General features: G+C 42.2%; 2 protein-coding genes across 2 annotated transcripts in view; both read right to left on the bottom strand.

Annotated features, from left to right (window-relative positions):
* Nucleotides 1-11,505, bottom strand: Ctr9 (RNA polymerase-associated protein Ctr9). The gene is made up of 18 exons (XM_080285103.1): nt 11,206-11,505; nt 10,505-10,603; nt 9,667-9,768; nt 9,366-9,503; nt 8,760-8,906; nt 8,335-8,652; nt 7,690-7,917; nt 6,823-6,954; nt 6,143-6,321; nt 5,683-5,891; nt 5,024-5,205; nt 4,257-4,437; nt 3,689-3,837; nt 3,296-3,412; nt 2,792-2,937; nt 2,189-2,438; nt 1,412-1,611; nt 1-980 (listed from the first exon to the last, which is right to left on the bottom strand). Exons 1-18 carry the CDS (start codon nt 11,245-11,247, stop codon nt 125-127), a joined length of 3,675 nt encoding a protein of 1,224 aa, XP_080141229.1. The 5' UTR covers nt 11,248-11,505; the 3' UTR covers nt 1-124.
* A 1,460-nt stretch (nt 11,506-12,965) lies between these two features.
* Nucleotides 12,966-26,070, bottom strand: part of LOC145416000 (cathepsin L-like) — a 26,023-nt gene continuing 12,918 nt past the window's right edge. The window contains exons 12-20 of the mRNA XM_080285098.1: nt 25,994-26,038; nt 25,442-25,652; nt 25,114-25,262; nt 24,743-24,839; nt 23,786-23,937; nt 22,840-22,953; nt 22,266-22,359; nt 21,102-21,175; nt 12,966-17,671 (exon numbers count right to left, since the gene is read on the bottom strand). Coding sequence (XP_080141224.1) covers nt 17,597-17,671; nt 21,102-21,175; nt 22,266-22,359; nt 22,840-22,953; nt 23,786-23,937; nt 24,743-24,839; nt 25,114-25,262; nt 25,442-25,652; nt 25,994-26,038 — 1,011 coding nt within the window. The 3' untranslated portion in view covers nt 12,966-17,596. The remainder of the gene's footprint in view (nt 17,672-21,101; nt 21,176-22,265; nt 22,360-22,839; nt 22,954-23,785; nt 23,938-24,742; nt 24,840-25,113; nt 25,263-25,441; nt 25,653-25,993; nt 26,039-26,070) is intronic.

Below are 26,070 nucleotides of genomic sequence, written 5' to 3'. Positions count from 1 at the left end.
ATTCTAACAATTCATCATTCAAGATGAAGGAATGGGAATTTTTGGCCAAGCTAAAGTAAAAAGAGTACTGTATACAGAATGATGAAAACCTGGGTCAAGTTGAGGTGAAAGGATAATAGCCACACTACTCACTGTCACTACCCCCGCCCCTGTCTGACCCCGACCCTGACCTTGGTGACCCGGACCGTGATCTTGCTGACCCGGATTTGGACCGGGCCGGTGACCTTGACCCAGACCTGGACCTGGGAGACCCAGATCGTGACCTCGGTGAGCCTGATCTGGACCTTGATCTGGATTTGGATCTGGAGCCGGAGCGAGACCTGGCAGGGGACCGGCTAGCAGAGCGAGAGCCGCTTCTGGACCTGGACTTAGACCTGGACCTGGACCTGGACCTGGACCTGGACTTAGACCTGGACCTGGACCTGGACTTAGACCTGGACCTGGACCTGGACTTAGACCTGGACCCAGACCTGGACCTGGACCTGGACCTGGACCTGGACCTGGACCTTGACCTGGACCTTGACCTTGAACCAGATCCACTTCTCCTTGATCCACTGCGGCTTCGAGACCTGGACCTGGATCCGGACCTGGACCTGGAGCCAGACCTGGACCTGGACCTGGACCCCGAACCAGACCTGGACCCTTTACGCGAGCCAGACCTGGACCTGGACCGAGACCCGGACCCGGACCTGGACCTGGACCTGGAGGCGTTTGACCCAGAGTCGGACATAACCCTGCGTCTCTTGCCTCCTCCCCCGCCAGTCTCCTCGGCAATTTTGAGTCTGTCGTCATCGGAGTCGGAGGATGAATCGGACACGAGGGCCTTGGACACGATGCGGCCCTTCTGCTTGGCCGTGAGTCCGTCCTCCGAGGACTTCTTCTTTCGGCCTCGTGGACCTCCCCTGCCTCCGCGCCGCCTGCCTCCACCGCCTCCCTCTTCATCGTCGCTCCCTCCGCGATTCTGCCTCCCGCGTTTTCTCCTGTGGGGGTGAATGAGGTCATTAGGTATGTATGTGCACTGGTACTCATGTATGATTTTTTAAAAACGTACAAACACAAACACACACATGCAGGTACACACACTCTCTCTTTCAGTCTATCTATCTACTGTACACATCTATCTCTTTATCAATTCTCTTTAATGCCACTCATTCAGTGTTTGCCTTCTTGCATCCCCAGGTCTTTTTTGGTCTATTGAAAAAATCCCAACCACCCTCTACATTTAAACCCCTACTCCTGCAGGTACACACTCTTTCTCTTTCAGTCTATCTATCTATATATCTATCTCTTTAGCAATTCTCTTTAATACCACTCACTCAGTGTTTGCCTTCATCTTGCATCTCCAGGTCTTTTTTGGTCTATTAATAAATCCCAACCACTCACTAAATTTAAACCGCTATTCTTAACTCACCCAGTGCCCTCCTTCCTCTTGCGCCCCCTGGCCTTCTTGGGCCGAGGTTCACCATTCCGATCGTCCGGTCCGCTGGAACCATCAGACAGGATCTCCGCCTCTCTCTTGCGTCCTCGTCCGCCCTTTCGTACTGGTTCAACCGGTTCCGTTATGACCAACGCGTTCTTCATCTTCTCCTTATACTCCTCTCGAGCTTTCATCTATGGGGCACAGATGAATGTGAGGGCAGGAATGACAAATAAAAAAAAGGGAATCACTATATCATCATCATCATCTTGAACTCTAAAGGAAAAGAAATTTATTTATCTATTTATTTTGTACTCCAGTGTCTCTAAAAAACAATTAAAAAAACATAAGAAACAGAGTAATAAAATGGACCTATCAATTTTTACCCCCATGCCAGTACCAGTTCTGTCAATAAGAAATGGCTGTATCCTTCTGTGCATATGTTTATTTATCGCCAGCATGTTTTCCATTTTTACCTTACACTCCTCTCAAGCCTTCACCTGAGGGACAGTGCAATAACACAAACACAAGAGAAACATGCACTTTTTTATTTTCACTTCCTCATTACTTCTACTGATGATAAAAATGACCATAAGGAGAGGATATAAACACATACAATATACATATGCCTTTTTTACTCCTTTGTGTGGTTATAAAAAAAAAAAACACACAATCATCTCCACGAAACAAATCCCTCCAGAACCTTCTTCACCAAAAAAAAACACCTCTCCCACCACAACAAAAATTGCCTCCTCTGCCTCCAGCACTCACCTTCTCCTCCATCATCTGCCTGCGCCGCTCCTCCAACTTGAGCCTCTCCTCCACCACCTTCTGCTTCAGTGCCTGCCGCTCCTGGTCCTGCTTGCGTCTCAGTGCCTTTTCCTCGTCGTCCTGGCGTCTGGCACGAGCCACATGGTACTGTGCCTGCGAGAGAAGGTCCCGGCACTGACTGGCCTCTGCTGCTGCTGCTCCAAGGTCGTACTTCAGGCGGTCTCCATTGACACTTAGGTGTTGGAAGTACCTACAAGCAGAAGTACAGAAGGAATGCATGTATACTGACAGTACCATATATGACTGACACACATGCACACACATATGCACAGACATACATGCAGATATGTATCCACACATACAGACATACATGAATGCACATACACTGACTGAATAGAGGCACATACAAACAAATAAACAACAGCTAGATACCATCACAAACTTTAGTTAACCAACAGAAATTTTTGCTGTAATCTACAGCTTCTGACCATCAAAAGGTGTAGCAATGAACAGCTTAACAAAAAAAAAAAAAAAAAAAAAAAAGTAAGTCAACTGTACTACTACTACTACTACTAATAGAACAATAATAATAGTCAATCATACTTCTGTGCCAGGGTCAGCTCATGTACAGCCGCCAGTACAGTCTTAAGAAGTGACTTTTCATCCCGGAGAACCTGCATGGCCAGTCGCTGCAGCACCAGGGCCAGGTTGTATAGGATTACTGTGTCGTGTGGCGCCACGTGACGTGCCTGTGGGAAGGTCACGACAATATTCTGGTATTAATAATCACCATCATCATCATCATCCTTCTAACTTCATTAATTTGTAAGGATGGGAAGGGAATGGGGGGGAAGAAGAGAGAAAAAACATGCATGGAGAAAACAGAGCAGGGGACGGCAAGGTAGGGCAGGTAAAATAAGGTAAGGTACAGTAGGGCAGGGCAGGGTAGGGTAGGGTAGGGTAGGGCAGAGTAAGATAAAAATATTGCAGGAATTAATCCATCAACAGCTAATAACAGTAATGAAAACAACTCTAAATAGGAACAACATATACCAAACATTACAGCTAGAGTAGAAAAGAACAGTAAGATCACAACTACCACAGTACCTTTAGTAGGGTATATTTTGCCTCCTTGAGTTTTGAAGCCTTGAAGTACGCCCGAGCCAGGTAGCCCAACACCTCCACGTTTGGGTACTTGAAAAACTTCTTCTGGCAGTTCTCGTACTGAAACATAATAATCGCCACCATCATTATTATCGTCATAATTGTCTTCACCGTCATCATCACTATCATCACAGTTGTATATGCAGCAAATCCATCATCAGTATCATCTCAACCTTTTTCTCCAACCTCACAAACTTCTCTCTCTCTTTCAAACACTCCTCATCCTCATCTTTTGGCCAATATACCACTCCACTCTCTTCTATACCACAATGCCTCTACCCAACACTGTCTTATCATTCCTGGCAAGTATATATGAATCTCAAGGATACCACTAACCATTTGTATTGCATTGATGTACTGCTTCTGTTCAACATATATGTGTGCGATGTTCATCCACACGTCACTGAAGTCAGCCGTGGCCTCACGCACCTGAGCAAAGATGTCACGCGCCTCGTTGATGTAACCCTTGTGGGCCAACACCGCACCTGTAACAGAGGTTGACAACTGTATTAGCATCTGGAAAACATATCAATCGTCATCATCATTCTTCAGACCTTTTACGGATGAGGTGAAATAGGGTCCAAAGAGCAAGTAAAAAATTGAGAGAAGAAACTAACCAAAAAGCTGCCCATCTGAATAGGCCACACTCTCTTTTATTCACTATTCAAGCCCCCAGAATCCTGGCTCCACCCACAGGCAATTCCAGGCCTCTATACTGTACTCCTAGCCTGCCACTTACCTATACCATTAGCAGCCCTTATGGCACTACTACTACTAATGAGAGTACTTCCAGTCTGCCATCTAACTATGCCATTAGCTGTCCATTATTACCACTACCACTACTATTACTACTACTACTACTAAGAGCACTTCCTAGCCTGCACATTCTCAGCCTGCCACCAACCTATGCCATTAGCAGCCCATATGCTGCGAGGGTCACCACGTAGAACTGTCTTGTACATGGCCAGGGCGCGGTCTTGGTGTTTACTCTCCTTCTCCTTGTCTCGGTTGGGCTGGTGCAGGGTGGTCAGCCAAACATTGCCAAGCGCGATGAGGGAATAGGAGTCGGTTGTGGTACTGGGGTTCTGAGGTGGAACAGATTGTGTGTTGAGTTATATTATCATCATCATCAACAACATTATTATTATTATTATTATTATTATTACAAGGGTATTATTATTATTATTATTATTACCACAACTAGTTATTTAATCATCATCATCATCATCATATGCTAGAGTGGGACTTCATAGGGTGTCACCAATATGACTGGGTGGCACTGCTGCCTGATTATACACACATCACTGATCTCCTTTCCTATCTCTCCAAAGGATGGTAGTCTGCTGAAGAATGGCAATTTCAGCCTGCAGTCCACTAGATTCAGTTCAAAGGAGTCTGGGACCACAGCAAGAACTACAACCCTCAAGAGACCTTCAAGACATTAAAGTGTTTTTTGTTTAATCACTCATTCACACAGTCATTCAAACTTCTGAAATTATGGACCTAGCCACCCTAGCAGACTATGTAACGAATTCAAAACTGAGTGGGTATTTGCACTGAACTGGTGACATGTGAAGGTAAGCTTTAGGATGCATTCAAACTTCTGCCCAGGCCCCCACTCAATTCTTGGCCAGGTAGAAGCTACAGCAACAACAAAAAAACAAAACTGACCTTCAATATACGTTCAAACTTCTTCTGGCCGGGTCCCCACTCATTCTTGGCCAGGTGGAGGTTACCCATGAGTGACCATGCGTCGGGGTGTTCATTGTTCATCCTGAGTGCCTCCTTGTACCAATCCGAGGCATCGTAAATCTGACCTCGGTCCCTTGCCATGCACCCCAGTCGGAGGTAACCTGTTTGTATTTCAGTGGAGATACAGACAGATGAAGTGATGAACAGTTAAAATGATAGACAGGTGTCAATAAGTAAACACACACACAGACCAAGAGTGATGTACGTTTGGTTCATAAACTAAAGGAAAAACTTCTGGTAAACAATTTTTGTTCTTGTTTAACCCCAGTCAGTCTGTTCAAGCAGACCCATCAACCACAAGTAAGCAACAGCTTCTGTAGGGCCGTCCTACAGGTACAGTACAGTAAATACACCATGCAGGGAACTGGCACCCCCTTATGGTAAACAATACCACACTAAGGTTGGATCAGGGTCCTTCCTCACAGCAAGATGCAGGAAAACATGAGGAGGTTTGGCCTCTGGGTGGACGCCACAGTAACTCAGCTCCACCCACGGTGCACAATGCTACCATGTGTGGGTTCATCGGCAATTTCATGTGGTGGTAAATGGTAACAGTAACCAGTGTACCAAAGACTCACAATCCACATAGTTGGGATGGTCCTGCAGAATCTCCTTATACAGCTTCTCAGCCTTGTCATACTGGCAGAACATCTCATGTAGTCGACCCGTGTTATACTTGATGGTGACGGAGATGGACGAATAATACTGAAGATCCTGTTCTCGCTCCGACTCACACCGCTCCCATGCCTCATTAAAATACTTTTGTGCCTCCTCGTAGTTACCCAGCCTGTGGGAAGTTCTTGCTATTAGTCACTTTTTTGTGCGTCGGCTTCTGTTCTTATGTCAATTAGGGAAAATACAACACTCTCTAAACTCTACTGCTATCTGTAATTAAAACTAATGTGTCTGTTATCTCATTTTACAGTATCAGATGGGTGCTGCAGAGGGATGCTTTCATGTGGTGCACTGATATAACTGAGCTGAGAGAGAGAAAATGATCATTGAGAAATGCCTATAGCAGAGTTGTGCCGCCCCCACCTGAAGTGCAGAGCAGCGATGTTATTGAGTATCTCTGGTGGTATGTCCATCTGTACGAGATCCTGAAGCAGCTTGGTGGCCTTGTGATATGCAGCCAGCGACCCTTGGAGATCACTGCCCTCCAGGATCTGTGCCAACTCTATCCACGCCTCCACATCCTCACTGTACTGCTCTGTAACCTATGGAAAATCATCATCATCTAACTCTATCCATGCCTCTACATTCTCACAGTACCGCTCTGCTCTGTAACCTGTGGGAAATTATCATAATCATCATCATCCCTTATGCCTTGCCTTCTCCTGGGAACTCTCGAACAGTGGACGGCTGTGCCAAAAACACCTCCAGGCTACCCTATCCTCACACATCTCTTTTACTTTCTCACACACTTTCCTACCTTTTCCCTCTCTTTCACAATATACTGCTCCACTCACTTCTTTTACACCATATAAGGTCTGCCTCTAATATATCAGCTCTTCCACTTGACACTCTCCTCTGCTGGCTAATATTTCTAGCGTGAGGGAGGCCTGGTATGTTTCTCTGCCCAAACACATTTTTCTGTGATACAATACGACAGGGAATAACATGATGGACGACCTCTAAGGACAAAGTAGACACAGTGACAAGGTTGGTAAATTTTTGTCCCAGCTGTATATATATATATCCATAAGAATCAAACTTACCTTCTTGAGATGCTGTTTAGCCAGGTCACGTTTGCTCTGTGAGGTGGATCCGGCATACAGTGAGCCCAGGATCTTCATTGTCTCGTAGTTCCCTGGCTGGGCCTTCAACACCTTCTCAAAACACTGCGCTGCCTGTAATACAAAACAAATTACCAATACTGCAGGGATGAGGTAAATCATTAGAGATTTTCTTTGGCAGTCTATCTTACTGCATTCTTTGAACATATTAGTCACAATTCTATGTGCATATCCAATGTCCAAATGCCTTAATTCTGGAGGGTGTGACCACAAACAAATCACATTAATGTCACATTGTACTCAGCCATCAGGCTGTCCTCTCCAAAACTCACACAACCCTCTCTCATATACCTCTTTACCCCATCCCTCCTTATCATCCTTGGTCTCACCATCCCACTTACCTCACATACACTTGCCTAGTAGGTCTCTTATTCTCCATTAACTTCATATGCCTAAACTATCTCAAGATACTTCTAATCCTTTCAAGCACATCTACAACAACACCACAATGCTTCTCAATGATTTTCACTTTATACAATCATCAATAATAAACTTCACTCAAACCATCTTTACAGGAAAAATTACTGTTCCTCTTGTTTTGGCCCCAGGCTTATTTAAATATGAATCTAGTGAACTGCAGGATAAAGAGAGAAAACTGTGGCAATTACTATACATCTTGTCCAAGACCATGACGGGGCAGTACGAATGAAGGTGCAGTGTATTATGTGTGGCTTGATAATCATACTGCACATAACGAATCATATTAGCCACACCAATATTCAGACAGATATAAGAATCAAGTGCTTCTATCTATTTACAGCCAGATGCCTTATCAAGTACAGTACTCACATTCTCGGTATCGCCTCGGTTAATATACATCTGCCCAAGACCATAATGGGGCAGTACGAAGGTCGAGGCAGCATACTGTGTGGCTTGGTAATAGTACTGGAAGGCTTGTGAATAGTCCTCCTGTACATGGAAGGCACGGGCCATCTGGTAGCAGGACTCAGCACGCATGGACTCATTCTCGGTGTTGTGGAATGCGTGGAGGCCCAGGTGCTGAACTTTTTGGAAATCCTGTGAGAGAATGAAGTAAAAGTTAGCAACGTACAGGCAGGAACTGTAGCAGTAACAGCGGTAGCCACAATCCCAGGTTTATCTAAACATGAATCCAGTGGGCTGCAGACTAAGATGTCCACCTTCCACAGTCCACTATCCTCCTTGTAGGGGATACAGAGGGGACTGAAGAACATCTGTATAACCAAGAAGCTCTACTGTCAAGTCACACTGGTGCCACCACATGAAGGCATCCCAATCCAACTTCCCACACACAGTCTGTCAAGCTCTAGAGAGGACATCTGATATTCTCTGGCTTCTTTTCACTGAACTCTCTCATTCAAATAATATTATGTGATAGGAACAAGAACAATCAAAAAAATAAATAAATAAGTTCAAAGAATCATAAAAGTATGTGTTGAGAAAGTTGAAAGTTACCTGTTTAAAGAAGAAGTGGTTCCCCAAATGATTCAAGACCATGGGGTTTGTTGCATCAATGTTGTAAGCCTTCGACAGCATCTGAACTCCACGTCTAATATTCTCTGGCTTTTTTTCATTAAGCTCCAGCACCGCCAGCCCCACCAGTGCCCCCACACACAGTCCGTCCAGCTCCAGGGCCCTCTCGAACGCTAGCCGAGCCTTGTCCTGATTACCAAGTTTCATAAAACAGTGGCCCATACCCAGACGCACCGCAGCGGGGCAGTTGGGGTTTGTACGGAGGGCTTTCTTGTAGAATGTTAGCGCACCACGGTAGTCCTGAGGAAAAGTACCACATCATCATCATCATCATCATCATTTCTATCAGTCTTTATCATTATCATCACCACTTCTTTGTAAAAATACATTCAGTTATGAAGACTCACCTTCTTGTTAAATGCAATACAGGCCTTTCCAAGCAGCGAGGGTATATTGTTGGCCGACTGGTTGAGCACGAAGTTGAACTGGGCATCAGCCTGCTCCATCTTGTCACCCTCCAGCAGGCAGAAGTATGCTTTGCCCAGCAGGTGGTTCTGAACAGAAACAGCAGTTTTACTACACAGTTAATTACACTGTAATCTACTGTAAAATTTGCAGAAAAAGGCTGTCAAAAATCTAATTTCGGAAGTGATACTACAGTAATAACAGTTGTAGCTCCAGGTTCATCGGAAGTATGAACCTGGTGGACTGCAGGCTGAAGTTGCCTTCCTGGGCAGTCCACCATCCTCCTTTGGGGGAATAGGAAGGGAGTTGAGGGACATTTATCTATTTCCAGTAAGGGTACAGTAGAAGATGCACCGCCAGGTTCATCTTCAACACGACCTAGGTGGACTGCAGGTTTAAGCAGATCTATACTTGATCCAAGGGTAGGAGGGTAGCTGGGGGACATTTGTATAACCAGGCAGTCCATCATCCTGGGTATACTGGTGCCACCACATGAAGGCATCCCACTCCAGCAGCAGTAAATCCACAGAACAAAGCTACACACTAACCTGGTCGTACATAATGATCTTGTCGGCCGTAGTGTACAGATATGTGGCCTTCTGAAAAAGGTCCTTTTTAAGACTCTTGTCTTTCTCCTTATTGGCCTTCTGTACATAGTAGGCGGCCAGGGTGTCCAGTGACCGCATCTGTTGTAAAATATTATCATCATAATTATCACCATCACCATTACCATCCCACCACCATTATCATTATCAATCATCATTATTACCACCACCACCACCAATATCATCAATCATCATAATCAACATCATCACCTAGGCTATAGTGTGTGCATATGTATTAACTCACCTGGTCCTTCTCCGAGTCTCTGTACATGGTGTTGGCATCTGTCCGGGATGCCTCAAGGATGCGAACAAACTCATCTTCCTTCTTTTGTTTGTAGTACTCAATCTGTGGACAGAAAAATAATATCAAATGACATTTCTACTACACAACAGTACCATTCAATAATTTTACTACACTGCACAGGTCACAGAGCAATACAACACCTCTACCTGAACATGATATTACAAGCCTTCCCTCCTGCTTGGTTAGACAGACCCAAGTTAAGCAAAAAACAACAGCAGCCACACCCAGTATTTCTGCTATATTTGCACTGTGGATTTATACAAAAATACTAGTGAACTTTGAACTCAGGAGCAAATTTTAGAGTCCTGCCCAACTCTGCATATTATTTAGATGTTGATGAGTCTGAATGGGAGGATTAAGTTGGGCTATATAACATCTGAGGGGAGGTTGGCTTGGTGCTATAGTATTAGTGGGGAGTATAAAGTTTGGTGGGAAAAAGGGCTACCATACATAATTTCCCACCATCCCCATTGGGCACTATTCTAGATGACATAGACAATTTTGTAGCAATTCGTCCTTTGTGATTTATCTTTATATTTCACCTTAACTCCTTTATGTTATTTATATCATTTTAATATCATCACAGTTTACATCAAGAACATTAAAGAGGATATATGTGTAATGGGCGTTAAAAAAAAATCCCCAAAGCCATTTATAACATCTATCTATCTATCTATAGCCCAATGCCCTACTCCAGCAAAGGGTGGCCGCAGACAAAACGCCTCCACATCGCTCTGTCACCCAGTTATACCATACATCCGAGAAACACAATACTCACAGAAAGGTCGACCCAGTAGTTGAGTGGAACCTTCTCGTTGGTGAGGATACCCAACACCTCCTCTCCCTCGGGCAGCTGTGACAGGTCCAACTCAATCACCTGCAAAACAACACATCACTCGGCATTTGTGCTACATGTACAGTATAATTTCATGACATCATTTTTTTTCTTTTTTTTTTTTAAGAAAGAAAGAACCAACAGCCAGATGCCTGCAACACTGTTCCCTACTAAAAAAAAAAAAAAAAAAATCAATTGTGTTTTTGTTTGGGTTCATTTTTGTATTTGTTTACATTAATTTGTGTTCTCTACTTCAACTGGCTATTTTCTCTGGGTATGATATATAAAATGCATGGGGACAAAAAAATGGTCCAAGCTGAGTAAAAACAGTATAGTTAATTGGCTGCTTTCTGACTATTGACAGGCAAAATGGTCAGGTATAGACAACACCGTGGTAAATGAAACTACAGTGTGTTCATTAACCCTTTGGAGCCAGGTGATGCCCTTGCTGGTTTATATTTGCTGCTAACAGACAATTACATACAATTTAGGAAAGGCTCACTGGGCTGAAGGGGTTTATCAATGCCATACATAACCCCTCTAAACTCTCCTGTATTAAAAGGCAACGTAAACATTCTCATCGGGAAATGCCAAAGTAAAATGATAGACAACCCGGGACTCAGAGGAATAATCAGCCTACTCACCTCATCACTGTCCCTCAGAGGTATTTCTATGGAGGCAGACATGTTGCCGTAGGTGCTGGTTCTCACACGGGGTTAAAAATGACGATAAAGGCTTGACTCGGCCTCACACAACTTGGACTGCGAGTTATGGCTGCCTCACAGATTTATCATTTTTAATCGTATTTCTCCCCGTTCCTCACCAATCACAGGTTCTCTGAGCACTCCACAAGGTTCCCTGGTTATATGGTTGTCTTTGGTTTTGGTTTTAGCAGATATTTCAACCATAAAAATAGTAAACAATCCAGTGCCGTGTCTCTCCAGGAAAATGTAAACAATAATGAATTACGCCATTATGAAATCTTTCTCGGACAGCGCCACTCAAAACACCACGGTTATTATTTGGAGTTAAGTTTGTTAATATACGCAACAAACGTAGGAAAACTTATTATTTTTAATGTAATGCCTATATTTTATTGTACTAAGTGAACAAAAAAAATATAATGACGCAACACAGCTGTCTTGAAGATAATCGCCACTTGAACGATGCCACTCAGGACATCACAAGTTGAGCTCGATTTCCGTCGTGACCTTCAAGAGCTTTTCATTGGCAGGTCATTGTCAGTACACCATACCTTTCTAAATATAGTATGCAAAAAATTTTTATTCACTTCATTGTTCACTGAATATCCATACTTACGACTGATTTTTTTTTTATAGCAAGCAGCCCACTTTCAAGTTGGCGGGGAGTTTGAACCTAATGTAAAGGGATGTGAAATAATCACATATCTGGTAGTTCTGCCATATAGAATTCGACTAAAAATTTGGTATGGGCAGTCCTGGAAACCAAATACGACCACAACGTAGACGTCACAGTCTGTTCCCTGGGGTCCAGAAATCCTCCAACATACTGTCACCATTTTGGCGCTAAAACCCACCACCCATAATGAGTACATGTTAGGGCTGTCTCATTCAGGACTAGTGTGGTTGTATTAGCTGGGGTATTTTTATGGCAATGATGAGTCTTATGGATGATCAGTAAAGTCTAGTTTAATAGAATTCAAATCATGAGATTGTTTCATGCCCCAAAATGGGACTAAACTTGAAGCTCCCACCCACCTCACCATCACTGGCCAGGTGCCATCTTAATAGGGGCTTATTAGATCCTCACCGTCATCATCATTTTGTTTTCCATGCAATAAGGGTCAGACAGGTTCACCAACACTGACAGCACTCCTTGTTGTTATGTGCCAGCCCTCTAGTAATAAGTACCTCTAGTTTTGAAGTCAGCAAACACAACCTCATTCCCACACCTTGCCTTAGTCGTTCTGCTAACAGCCCAGCATGTCTATACCTCACCTCCTCATCAAGCTCCCCTGGTCCATCCTTTCAACATTCCCAAACCATCTCAGGTTCCTCCATTCTATTTCCTTCCTGGTGTTTTCCATTCCCATATATCTTCCCAGTTCTTCTGAGGATATCTCATCAAAGTCATAATGAATCTGAACCCTTCCATTCTCATAGCAGTACTATTAGTAGCCTCAGGTTCATCTGAAATGTGTACCCAATAGACTTCACACTCAAGTTGCCCTTCAGCTGCAGTCTTCCATCATGCTTTCAGGGGATAGGGAAGGCACTGAGGGATGTCTGCATAATCCAACAGCTCTATTACTTATATCAGTAGCATCACCAGAGCGCACCCCCCTCCAGCACTACATTCTCACAAAAGGCAGCCAATATGTAATATTAACAAAGTAATTTCTAATTTTAAGTAAACACCCAAGTTAAAGAAATCTTTATTTGTCCAATATAATGTCTTAAGTATGATAAAATATAAACTATCAGCAAGTTACTGGCTGCCATAACTATAAAACAATTACATAACTTTAAAATGTTTTAATATTACACCAAATAGCAACACAGAAAACATCCTTCTTTTTAAAAGAGGATGTTTGCATTACCAAGCACTACTCGTAACCCTGTGAATCTGGCTGACATCTTTTGATAGTTTATTCTTGCAATTTTATTCACCTCTGGCAAGGCTTCTCATACTGAAGGGGTTTGGTAAAAGATATCTAACCCCTTCAGTTTAAAAAGTCTCTCCGACACTGAATAAAACTGTCAGATGGCAAAAATGAAAAAAAGAAATCCCCAGATTCTAGACTGAAGTGATGTGAGCATTACTGGGTTACCAATTTCAGGGTTACAGTGCATCTAGGATATGCCTCATACAAAACTGATGTGGCTGCAAGAATAATTACTTTTGTTCCCTTTAAGATTCTAAATATTTATATTATGAAATTCTAAATATTTATTATGAGATTCTAAATATTCATTAGATTCTAAATTTGATGACCTACAAGAAATCTGCCTCTGCTTGGCTGTATGGTCTCAGGAGGTGTGATGTTGCTGCCACAAGCTAAATCAACACAAGCCACATCTAAGACCTGTATTTGAAATATTATAGGGTGATTTGTTGCACCTCTTCCTCAGCAATGCATTTTACATATTACACCTTAACGTTCTACTTCATGCTGTGGATACTGCCTTAATATCACTATAATTTGCATAAATAACGTAAAGGAAGACACAGAGATGTTATGTGTAGATTAATTACTAAAGGAAGAGGCATTTCACAAATCTCCAAAGCCACCTACAATACACACCTAAGTTCTGAAGTACTTATGGGCTGAACTAAGATCATATTGCAATAAAAACATTCCACACACATATTAAAAGTACATAATCAATTTCGTACATAATTTCTCAACATGTGACCTAAGCTGTCCTCCACTAAGTAGAGAATATACCACATATGATCAACAATGAACTCTCACTTTCCATCTTGCTGCAGCCACACTGCAAATCACAAAATCATCACAACACCATACAATTTAGCTCACAAGCCCAAAAAATTTCCAAGTAAAAACAAAGCACTTCTACAGAACTGGTACCATTACCATCACAACACCCTACAATTTATTCATAATCCATAAAATTTCCCAATAAAAGTAGTGGTACCTGTCTGTTAGCCACATACATATGTGGTGCAGCTGTCTCTATGCATGCATAATACAGTGTAGCCTCCAAAATCCAAACACGCAATTTCCAAAAATCTCCACATTACAAAATATTTTATTCACCCAATAGGAGGGTGTTCATATACTGTCTTCACACAATATATCTGAAGACAAGTTTATTTCTGGACACACTAACAGCAGATGATATACTACTAATACAAGATACTTGCATTTGCTGCTCATTATACCATAGGCTATTTTTTACATGTTTTTCTCATAATTACGATTCTTTCCAAAATATTCTATTTTCCATAGAGTTTTTGGACCCCTGCAGTTCAGATTTCAAAGCTGTACTGTACCTTAACGAGAGATCTGGCTTGCGTGTACAAAATATGGTACTATCTACAGAGGCAGGCAAAGAAAAGAACGGGAACAAAACTAAATGATTAGCATATATAAGAGCTGCTGTGATGGCTGATGCAACTGTATAATAAAAATCTTAAAATATATATGAGCTTAATGTGAACTCTGCTGCTACATGAATGGCCTGATGTCAATTATAAGGCCAGATCCAGCAGTTTGGAAAGGGGGGTGGCGGTGATTCCTAGCAGAATTACTATAAGTCTGACACCGTGTTACCTTAGTACCGACTTCCTCAACATTTATTGTCAAATCCCTCTTTTAACTGAAATGATTCTATGATACCACTTATGCAAGACATTTTCTTGCACAGATTATGGCAAAGAACATTTTTCTTTTAAGTAACTACAAATTCGTCAAAAATTGTGGGAGGCATGATGATCCCTTCTTTAATCCCTTCTACAATTTTTTATAAAATTGGTTTAACAACAACACTGAGCTACCAATATGTGGCTCTTGTAGTGCTGGTCTGATCGTTTTTCCGAACAGAATGTCAATGTCTGGCTGCAGCAGGAACATAACATAAAAATACATCATTGAACTGTAGGGATTAACATGATAAATCCGGGTGGTCATTTTTGGTTCTCCCCTGTTGCTTACTACATGATTTTATTCAACCAGCAATGACAGAAATGGAAGAGGCAAAGGGACTTCTATTCTATACCTAAAACATCATATACCTTCAAGTAACACAAGAGTTCACACCTTCAACTACTAATCCTACGTGAATACTGAATGTGTCACAACTAAGGTCAGTTGCCGCTGCTTCTTACTGGTCCACAACTCCTATGTACTGTACTTCACATCCCATAGACAATTCTGCTTTATTCTTGCAGTCTTCTTGGTATTTCATGCACCCTAAGAGACACTTTTCAAGCTGGAGGGATTGGATGTAGTAACTACAAATTCCATCATTTGAGAAAGTATCATATTAAACTAATAAAATTCTCTGATGGTAGGGGGGGGGGGGAACAGATCCTGTACTTAACAAATTTATGTGTCTACTTGACACAGGACCCCAAGAATTTTCAGAAGTAATGAGACACCTGTTTTGAACCTCCTTTTGCCTGAGGACTTTACAAGAAACGATATAGTGAAAGGGCTATGGGAATATTTAAATACCAAACCGATGTAATGTGCCTATTGTCTGACGGCACCTCAAGAGCTTTAAGAGGTAACAAGAAACATGACATCTTTAAACCTCCTTAGCCTGAGGATGTTTTCTTCATTGCCTTAGCCAGTACATGACCATCTTATTCAGCTTTAAAAACCTCCCTTAAAAGGAATGGGTTACCCTGTCCAATGGCGTAATTTCAATGATGAAGAGTGAATGTTACCTGCAGATGATTCTTTTTCATTTAATGGAGATTTTAGATAATGGATGGGTTAATGAAGGAAGGAGTGTATATCTAACCCCTCCACAAGTCCCTTCCAAGCTTAATAAATTTGTCAACAGCAAGATTACAATGAAAAATATGAAAAAAATATATATATATATATATCACTGGATTCAATGGGGTCAAAGACGGGTTTATTTATTCCCTCCAGTTCAAACAGTAATGTATCTGTTAAGGTCAATATAGTCATCTGGTTACTGCAAGAATAAAGCCTGAAAAAAATTATTGTAGTGGAGTCATTAAGCTGGACAACCTACACTCCTGCAATGCATCGTATGTCCCTCCCAACATAACCTTTAACAACTTATCTAGTGTTATATTTATCACTCATTTGCAACAAAAAAAAGTTACACAGTCACGTATAACTCATGTCCAAAGCTATCACAACATCTGTTTCATAAATAAAGTGGTCCATACATAATGTCTACCCTGCATCATTTATTCATTTCCCACCCTCACTACCACAACAACGCACACACAAACAGACCAAGCCATTCCCACAACACATAAGACACCAAGAAGTGGATTTCTGGTGGAGCACTATTTGCTAACCGCCTGAACAAAGGAAATATACTCTGAGCTGTCTCTATACAAACTAATCACACAACACAAACACAAACATTGCTGCCTATGTTATTTTCTGTGACCTCTAAGAGTATTTGGTTATAATACTGTGACATGGTGCAGACTGATAAGTAGTTGTTATGAGGAGATACACACAGACATCAACAGATTAACATAAATATATATAAAACTCTCCTGTTCCCCTCAACTCTTTCTCCTTCTATTTCCCTTCATTATTCATTCTCCTCAACTCTCCTGTTCCCAGCATTTTAATCCTTTCCCTTCTATTCAATCATTATTTATTTTACTCACACAAGTTAATGAGTCTGTTCAACTTAGAGGAATTCTAATTGCCAAACGGTTTAAAGCTCTCAATTGACCTCTGCACGACTAGAAATTAGGGGAACATTACCTCAATTAACCTCTGAACCTCTAGAAATTCCCTGCCTGAATAAAATGCTCTTAACCTCAATAAACACCCAAGTGCATCCATGACAGTGAAAAGTTGAGTCCATCCAACACACAGGAACTACAGTAACTGAAAAATGGTAGAGTATTTCAATAACTGGGTACACTTTTAAAGGCAACTATAAATGGTAACTAACTGCACTATATTCTAACAGTACAAGCTATTATAGGTAGTTAAAGAATGATGGTTTGACTCCAAATGTGCCATGTGGATGTGTGGCTGTGGCTCTATGTGGATGTGCAGTGGTGTGGCTGTGTGGATGTGAGTATGGCTGTATATAAGTGAATCTGCATAGAGCTTTACTAGATGATGCTGACTCTTATTAGTGCTGTAGACCCTAATAATTAATGCTGCAGATTCTTATTATTAGATGCTGTATATTCTTATTATATGCTGCAAACTCTTGTCAATGGTGTAGGCTCTAGTTAATGCTGAAGACTCTTATCAATGCTGTCAATTCTTCTTGTCAGCTGCTGTAGATTCTTATTAAAGATTCTGCTGTGAGTGGCATACAGGTGTGCAGGCAGACGCTACGGCACTGGTACCTAAGGCACGACAGCGCTGGTGGCCATCATGTTTACGCCGCATGTGCCATCACCTCGGTACACTCGGTAGTAGCCCTGAAGGAGAGAGAACTGATTACTACAGTTTAGATTACACAAAGGTGCTGAATGGGAGCCTTCATGCAGTGGCACTGTGCATCCTCCTTAAAGCACATGTGACGTCCAACCGAGAGCTCCTTTAAGCACAACTTCCTACTTAACTGCACCTTGCCGTAGGAAGGACTCTGGTCCGACCTGGTGAGGTGCAGCCTGGATTCTTAGAGTTCTCCCACCTTACCCTATCTCACTCCATCCTTGGGTGGGGAAATAAGTGATTGTGATGATTACGATGAGGATGAGGATGACTTTATTACTGTCACCAATCATCATTGTCATCGTCATCTAATCCAGTGTTGCCCCATGAGGAGATTAGGAGCCCGGGGCTAGGCAAGTTGGTCCCGGCATTTAAGATGAGAGTGACCAGCCTCACTCATCCCTGAGTGGCTTTAAGTTAGCAATGAACCCCAACCACCCCTTGGATGTAAACCTGCACCGGCTCAATCCAGTTGGAGTGCTTTAATTACCCACTAAACCACCAGGTGCCATAGATGGGTTATGTGGTTACCACCCAGCACAGTGAATGGTTTCCTGGTGTACAGGAAACCATTTGGCTTGTCACTCAGTGTTGAGTCAACTGTAGACAGAAGGAACAAGAAAGAAAGAAGGAAAGAAGAGGAAGGAGGGAGGGAAGGAAGGACGAGAGGAAAGAGAGCCACCCTATATCGAGTGAGTGGATGGTGAGAGCCCCCACCTGCCACTAATTATCATTAATCATTGTTATTATTTAATATTAGCAGAAGTTGTATCATCATTTTTATTGCCACTGTCGGTATTTCTTACATTGCTATTATTATTATTATGATTATTACAATGGGTAACATGCTGCAAAGCCTGGACAACAGCATGTTACTCTTGCATATTAGTGGTTAGATCAAGCAGAAAACACAACACTAAATTATAACCAACATCACAATTATAACTGAAGTTAAAGGCCATTGTCTGCCCTTACTATACTCTTTCCACCCTAACTTGGCCCTGATTTTCATCCTTTTTAGGTTTATAGTTACATGATGGAAAAGATAATACTGCGCTCTGCATCCTTTCCCTAACACTTCTTCACCTCGTGATATGGTCTGAAATTGCCATCTTTCAATCCTGACGGCTCAGTTATAACAAAAGATTAACACAGAAAAGTTGGCAGTCAAGAGTATGTTGTATGGAAAGGATGCAGAGCCACAGTACTGTCTCTCTTTCGGCCAATAATACATGTGAAACAAACTGCAAACGAATGACACTCTGGGCTGAGTTAGGGTGAAAGAACCGTAACAGTAAAGCCATTCCAAGCGGCATCAGATCATACCTTTCAAACCACAAGCCTCAAGAATATGGAATTAAAAGGGTCCTTGAAAATCACAAGCTGCTTCCCAACTAAATGTCTTTTTAACTGTATGCTATTGCTTGGTGGTTGCAAGATGCTGGGTAGCGACACCTTCAAGTAGTAGCACCAATGTAACTCGATAAACCCGATATCTGGTTATTCCTCCCTATCCACTGAAAGAAGGATGGTGAACAGCAGAAGGGCAACCTGAGCCTGCAGTCCACTGGGCTCACATTCTGATGAGCCTCGGGCCATGACAACAAGATTAAGGAGAGACGGAAAAAAAATAAAGTGGTACAAAATCCAAGAGGCAAAACTTCTTTATCTAAGCAGGAAGAAAGATCATAATTATTTTCAGATGCTGTCAAACGCTTCTTCCTTTGCCATATATTCCACATAGTACATTCTAACTACTATAATTCAACAGCTGACAATCCACATATCTTCCTCTAGCTAGCAACGGATGACTCTACTTGCAAAAAGAACCTCTCTGGTCATTTGAGGGTTTAACACTAACTCAGGTAACTCGTACACAGTGGATGATGACTTGTGTGTTTTATTCATGATGCCAGGAAGATTTATCTGCCACATGGAAACCACCTGTCATCCAAATGTTAGCACCTTCAAGGCAATGAGCTATATTCATTTTTTTTCTTGCAACCTCCAGACAAATTTATTCAACTATGGACAGATGAACCGTGGTGAGGTTGTTAATTAAGTCTACATCTGACCCATCCAGTTCAAAGTCTCTCCTAACCTGAATAAAGTCATCTACTGACAAAGAATAAAGTGAAAAAGACATCACTGGAGAGTAGTTAACAGCCTCTTGTGCTTTACTCTGTAGCTTTTTAATATTTACACAATTTCCATGCAATTCACCAGCTTCATGTCTTGATGAGCCTGGGGTCAAAACAAGCATACATAACATACAAGAGAATACAGTACCATACAAATCTGTGGCGGCTTCCAGTGCCGCCAAAATACAGTGTTCAGTAAGTTTGAAAGGTATGATCACTCCCCATCACCCACTACTTGCCTGCTCTCCCCAGTCCTCTCCCCAAGAGTTCTTAACAATCCAGAAGGGCAGCGTCTTCTTAAACACGGGATACGCTGCAAGAAAAACAACCCAGCCAGTTATCTTACAAGCTAAATGACAGGCCGGTGGAGGCTGTGGGAGGAGTGTGTGTGTGGCTTTGTTGAGAGGCGGAACATTGTGGATGCTTTAGACAATATTAAGAAGTACCCACAACGCTTTTAATCATCCATTTACCCATCATGCAGTCCTGTGTTTCCCATCAGGAGCAAAGAGGCCTGAAACTACGCTACTCAGTCTAGTCATGTTTTATGCTTGGTGGTCTAATGGTAGAGTACTGGGGGTCAGGAGAGAAAAGCTAGAGAGGAATGCCTTCATTTGATGCCAAAATAAACAAAGTTACCTATCAATGAGTGTGACCTCAGGGATATGGGACTGAACAGGGACGCTGCCAGAGATTGAGCAGCACGGAGAGCTGCCATTAGGTGATCAAGACCAACGCATGCGTGTTGAAGCCTTAAAAAATTAAACGAATGAAACGTACAAGCATCCCTCATCTCCCTCCCTATCCCTTAAAAAGGGGATGACAACTTCAGTGTGCAGTTCAACAGGCTCATGCCCAAATGAGCCTGGGGCCACAACAGCACCAACAACTTGGGTCAGAATAAAAGCTGTAAGCCTATGAAAATAACAGGATTCTTTAAAATCATACAACACCAGCTTACGGAATCAGATTGGTATTGCATCCTTGAATGATTCTGAGTACAGCTGTATAGCCCGGGTCCAATTATATCATGGACAGGGTAAATGGGATTGTCTGTCACTGTTGCTATTATCATTTTGCATTCATAACAGTGTACAGCAGCCTAGACTTGGCCCCCTACGTAGTGAAAGGCAAAACAGAGCTGGCTGTGATTGTTCTTGTTACTATCACTGTTACTGTTTATTATATACTGTTGTTATCCTTCATCCACAACAGCCACATGGTCCTCCCACATCTTCCCCCAGCCCACCGTCACCTCCTCCACACCACATACCTGCTCTCCCCAGTCCTCACCCCACGAATTCTTCACAATCCAGTAGGGCTGGTGTCGACGCAGGTATTTGGTGGCTGGGGAGAGGTTAGCGAGATACAACAGCAGTCAAGGGAATTAAGTAACTCCTTGCAAATAACTCACAGACAAAAACAACACCTCTCTTCAGTCTCAAGTCCTATCTATCTATCTGCCTATCACCTATTCCTACTCAGTCTGGACATTTAATGCAAGACCAACATTAAGTGAGCAATAAACTCCAACCATTCCTTGGACATAAACCTTTACAGGTTCAATGCAGTTGAAGCACATTAACCCACTAAACCAGCAGGCATCACCTGGCTACATGGTTACCACCCAACACAGTGAATGGTTTCCTGGTTAACTTGCATAAAGAAATCAATACCACCTTTCAATCTGGTATTACTGAAGTTAATGAAAGTGTTTTTATTTATTCTTTAAGTATTTCTAAAGTGGCTTAAAATTTACTCTACTTTCACTTCCTTTGGCATTACGAAAATTAATTCAAACTTATCAATTTTTCCCTGGGCATTATTAAATTAATAAAAACTTAATTTCTTCCACAGGTATTACTTTAAAACTTCATTCAGCTAATCCTTAAACATTACTAAAATTATATTACACTTACTTTCAAGTATTTGTTACTTTAAATTTATTCATGACTAATACCTTCTCGCGATGAACTTTGCTAAACTACAATCGGATATTATCAGACACTATATACAGTACACATACATCCATTTATCTGTCTATCTATTCATTTGTGTCCACCAGCTCCATATATACAACAGTGAACATGTGTTAAAGATTATGAGATTAGGACAGACTGATTAATACAGTGATGCAGCATTGTCCTCACACACCTCAGCAACCCATGTAGCAGATGATAAGTAAGGAAGGGTTATATATCTTAAAATAAACCATCTTAAAATAAATACAGGTGATACAAGGCTATTAATTTCACATGGTCAAATAATTCTGAATGGCATCAAACCCCCTATGCACCAATACTTGCTGAAGCTAGCATACCTGTATGTGTTTTCTTTAACCTCATTATTCAGTGCAATCAACTAAATTATCACTATAAATCCGTCTATTCATCCACCTATACCCCTGTTTATCTACCTATACATCTATCATACTCACTGTGTACACCATATCCAACAATCAACATGCCATGGTCCAGGTCTGCTGGGTTACACAGGAACTTGAGAGGATGTGACACACCTCCCATGTAGAACTGTCACAGAAAACACCCATATTAGATCGTTTTTACTGTGCATTATGTTTGGTACTCCCCTGTTAACATAAAACCTGATGGAATGACTATAAAAAGCATATCAGGAAGAAAAATACAGTATGTGCTCATTATTATGCTGCTGAGGTGAAGCCAGGAATCAGGAGCTGATTATGTGAATCGGGGTGGCATAACTAATTTGCCCTGCCCTATTCTACTCTACTCTATCTAGTTCTACTCTGCCCATCCCATACCATTCCATCTTCCACAGCCCAGTTATACAAACATCCTCCAATTCCATCCCAATCCCACAAAAGGATGGTGGTGAACAGAATGAGAAAGAATGACTATGGCCTGCCGTCCACTACATTCATGTCTAGATGAGCCTGGGACAACAAGAACTACAATACTACTACCACTACTTCTACTACTACCACTACTAATGCTACTACTACTACCACTACTACTATCACAACTACACACCTGCAGGGCGTTGGCGTTGATGCCGATGGAGATGGGTCCGTTTGCCACCAGCCACTTAGCCAGCAATGGCTCATCCTGAGGCAGCTCCACCGAACCATTCACTGTCACTGCCGCCTGGGTACAAAGACTTACATAATTCATCAACAATTTTTCTCAATGTATGGCTTTATTTCTGACAGGATACAAAGAGTAAAAATAATCAATCAAATCAAATGGCACAATGCTTCCTCTTATACAATCCCCAAACTGTGGTTGGCTCATGCTTTCTATGGACTGGAAGTGTCAAATCAACTAATTTCCAACAATTGCTGAAAACCACAGGGGAAAAAATACAAAATCTTAGTTGAGTAATAAGAGCTGAAATAATGTCTGTGCTTCAGCCTGGATTTTGACTCGGTCTACTTACAGCTGAGACTCCTGCCTACGAGTGATGATGGCATGGCAAGTTACCAAAGCTTGTAGTCATATCTTACTCTTATGAATGTGATGCCTGACAGGGACACCTTCATGTGGTGGCACCATATAACCAGGTGGCTCCACTTTCCACTTACACAAACATCCCTAACTACCTATCCCTGAAAGAGGACAGTGTACTGCAGGAAAGGGGCAACTTCAGCCTGCAGTCCACTAGGTTCACACTTCATACCAACTTGGGACAACAACAACAACTCTTTTAGTAAAGTCAAGTTTATTTTCATCTGAGAGAACTGGTCCACTCCTACAACTTGCATAATATGTCACAGATGCATGAAATTCAATCAGCCTTGGTTATGAGGTGGGAATAAGTCAGCTGGGTTACTAGTCAACTTTAACCTTCAATGTGACTACATCTGGCCACCAGCAGAGCTTAAAGGGGATGCGGATCTCTGCCAGATGAAAACAAACCAACTACAGCACTTGTCTGGGGGGATGGTAGTGACTTACTGTGGCGGTGTACTGTACTTACAAGGGATCGGTTGAAGTGGCACTGTTCGTCATGTCCGTCATAGGGGTAGTCCTGTTCAGTCTCCAGGCCACCTAACTTGGCAATGGCATCATATGCATTCTCCGGCAGCCCACCGTTGCAACCCTCGTCCTCGGTGTCACAGTCAACCAACTCTGCGGTTGCAAGGAACAAAGCGGAAACATTATAGTTGGAAAAATTATATAGGACAGTCAGTAAAGAATGCTCCACTCCAAACTCACCTGGCAGTATCTAATGTGTTGCTGGGATGGAATCAGTCTACTGACGTGGGTGTGGGTGTGGCAAAAGGAAGGGGATATTAATAAAGGATTAAAAAAATAGACAATACTAAGAGTAACTGAGCCCTCCATGCACGACACATCACCCAGCAGAGTAAAAGAGGAGCATCACATATGGGCTACCTTGTATAGTTGCTCTCCTACTTATAACTCAACTGGTTTTGAGAGTTGGTTTATAGCTCAAAAAGTTCTTGAGTTAAAATTCATTAATACCAAGGGTCAACAAGTGCAAATTATTATACATTATGAGAACAGGTAGAAACTGAAGCACCACTGCCGTACCAATTGCTTCAAGTAAGTTTTTATAGCAATTTTTGAAGAAGTACCTTAATTCAGTACGGAACCAAGTATTTCATAGATTTCAATGAAAAATTACTTAAAAAAAAAGTTTTCATAGGGGAAATACAGACTGGGGAAGACAGTTCTACATGTCCTCATATCAACGCTATGCTGGTTTGTGTTCATCTGATGAAACTAGGCCACAGCCATAACTCAAATACTATGTCATGCTTCCATTAAATTTGATGAGCCTTAGCTATTAGGTAGATATGAGTCTCCTTGGATACTAGTCAAATCAACCCTGACTGCAAATGGTTATCAACTGAGCTCAAAGGGGTTGGGGATCCCTGTCCAATTAGAACAAACACACTGTAGGCCTTACCTTGCTCAGAGAGAGAGATGAGCTTCTTGTGTCTGATGGCCCACTGACCCTCCACATTGCCAGTTGTAGAGAAGGCCCAGCAGGATCCACACATGCCCTAAAACAAACACACATCATCATCATCATCATCCATCATCATCATCACCATCATCATCATCATCATAATCTTCATCCGTACCTTCTTTTTTCAACCACCCTTGGATGTGATTAGGCAGGGTCCACAATCAGAGAGAAAAAAAATTATAATGTTAGGATAAACTAGCGAAAGTTGGGACTGAATGATGGATGGATGGACGGATATTAAGACATCCTGCAGAAGCATGAATAAAACCCAAACCGTGCCATAATATATAATTCTCTCTCTCTCTCACCTGATTCTTGACGGGGGTAACAACACCATGGTCCCTCCAGTCGAAGGATTTTGGAATAGGGCCGTTGTCGGACACCTCCACACGCTGCATCATGGACTGCTCTGGCTTGAGGTGGGGACGGAAACCGAGTAGCTGACGGAACTCACCCTCTGCAGGTATGACAGATGGACAGCATGACAGGCAGATAATATATAAACACTGACACTGACACTGACAGAGACAGATAGACAGATATTGTAATGTAGATAGAAAGAGACAGATTCATACATAGGCTATTACAGATGACAGATAAATTACCATCTCTCTCTCTCTCTCTCTCTCAACATACCAGTCAGATCCGCGAATTTTGAAGCGCCGTAAGTAGCCGTGCCTCTCTCATTGCGCTGTAACACGTGCACCTTCTTCATGTTCTGTGTGAAGATGGCCATGCGGTGATGATACTCCTCCATGCCACTGTATGACTTGTTGTGACGGGCCAGGAACGCGTTGAACTTGCCCTCCTCTGTTAGCTCATGCCCCTCCATTCCCCAAAGCTGCTTCTGTTGGGTTAAAGAGAGAACTTGTTTAACCTGGGTTAGGACAGGACAGGGCAGGGCAGGGGAGGGCAAGTTCAGATACATTAGGTCAGGTTGGGTTACGTTAGGTTAGGTCAGGTGATGTAAGATTATAAACAGTACCAAGGCTTCACAATACATCCTCTCAACAACACTTTTTTATGACTAGCAACATATCCAAGTGTTAACCTATTGTTACATTTCAGCATTCAAGACGGAGAGGAGGTAATTTTAGGCCAAGTTAGGGTGGAATGAGTACAGATAATTGCCAAAAAAAATTCCTAACATGATAAGAGAAGCATCCTACACCTCCCATGATGCCTTACCTTGCCATGCTTCTTGTAGTCATGGTCTCCCTGGCCTAGGAGATGCTGTAATGATACAAAAAATATCAACACCACAA

This window comes from Coenobita brevimanus, chromosome 104 (assembly GCF_032717465.1).
Source record: "Coenobita brevimanus isolate Jiangsu-jjx chromosome 104, ASM3271746v2, whole genome shotgun sequence".
In the NCBI taxonomy this organism is placed as follows: Eukaryota; Metazoa; Arthropoda; class Malacostraca; order Decapoda; family Coenobitidae; genus Coenobita; species Coenobita brevimanus.
The sequence above is the reverse complement of the archived record's forward strand: the minus strand, read 5'-3'. Positions and strand labels throughout refer to the sequence as shown.

Coding starts and splice junctions, on each gene's coding strand:
- Ctr9 (XM_080285103.1), bottom strand. CDS start 11,247: ATGTCTGCCTCCATAGAAATACCTCTGAGGGACAGTGATGAG. Junction 9,504..9,666: donor GAGACTCGGAGAAGGACCAG/GTGAGTTAATAC, acceptor ATTTTACAACAG/ATGCGGTCACTGGACACCCT. Junction 3,838..4,256: donor ATGGGCTGCTAATGGCATAG/GTTGGTGGCAGG, acceptor CCTCTGTTACAG/GTGCGGTGTTGGCCCACAAG.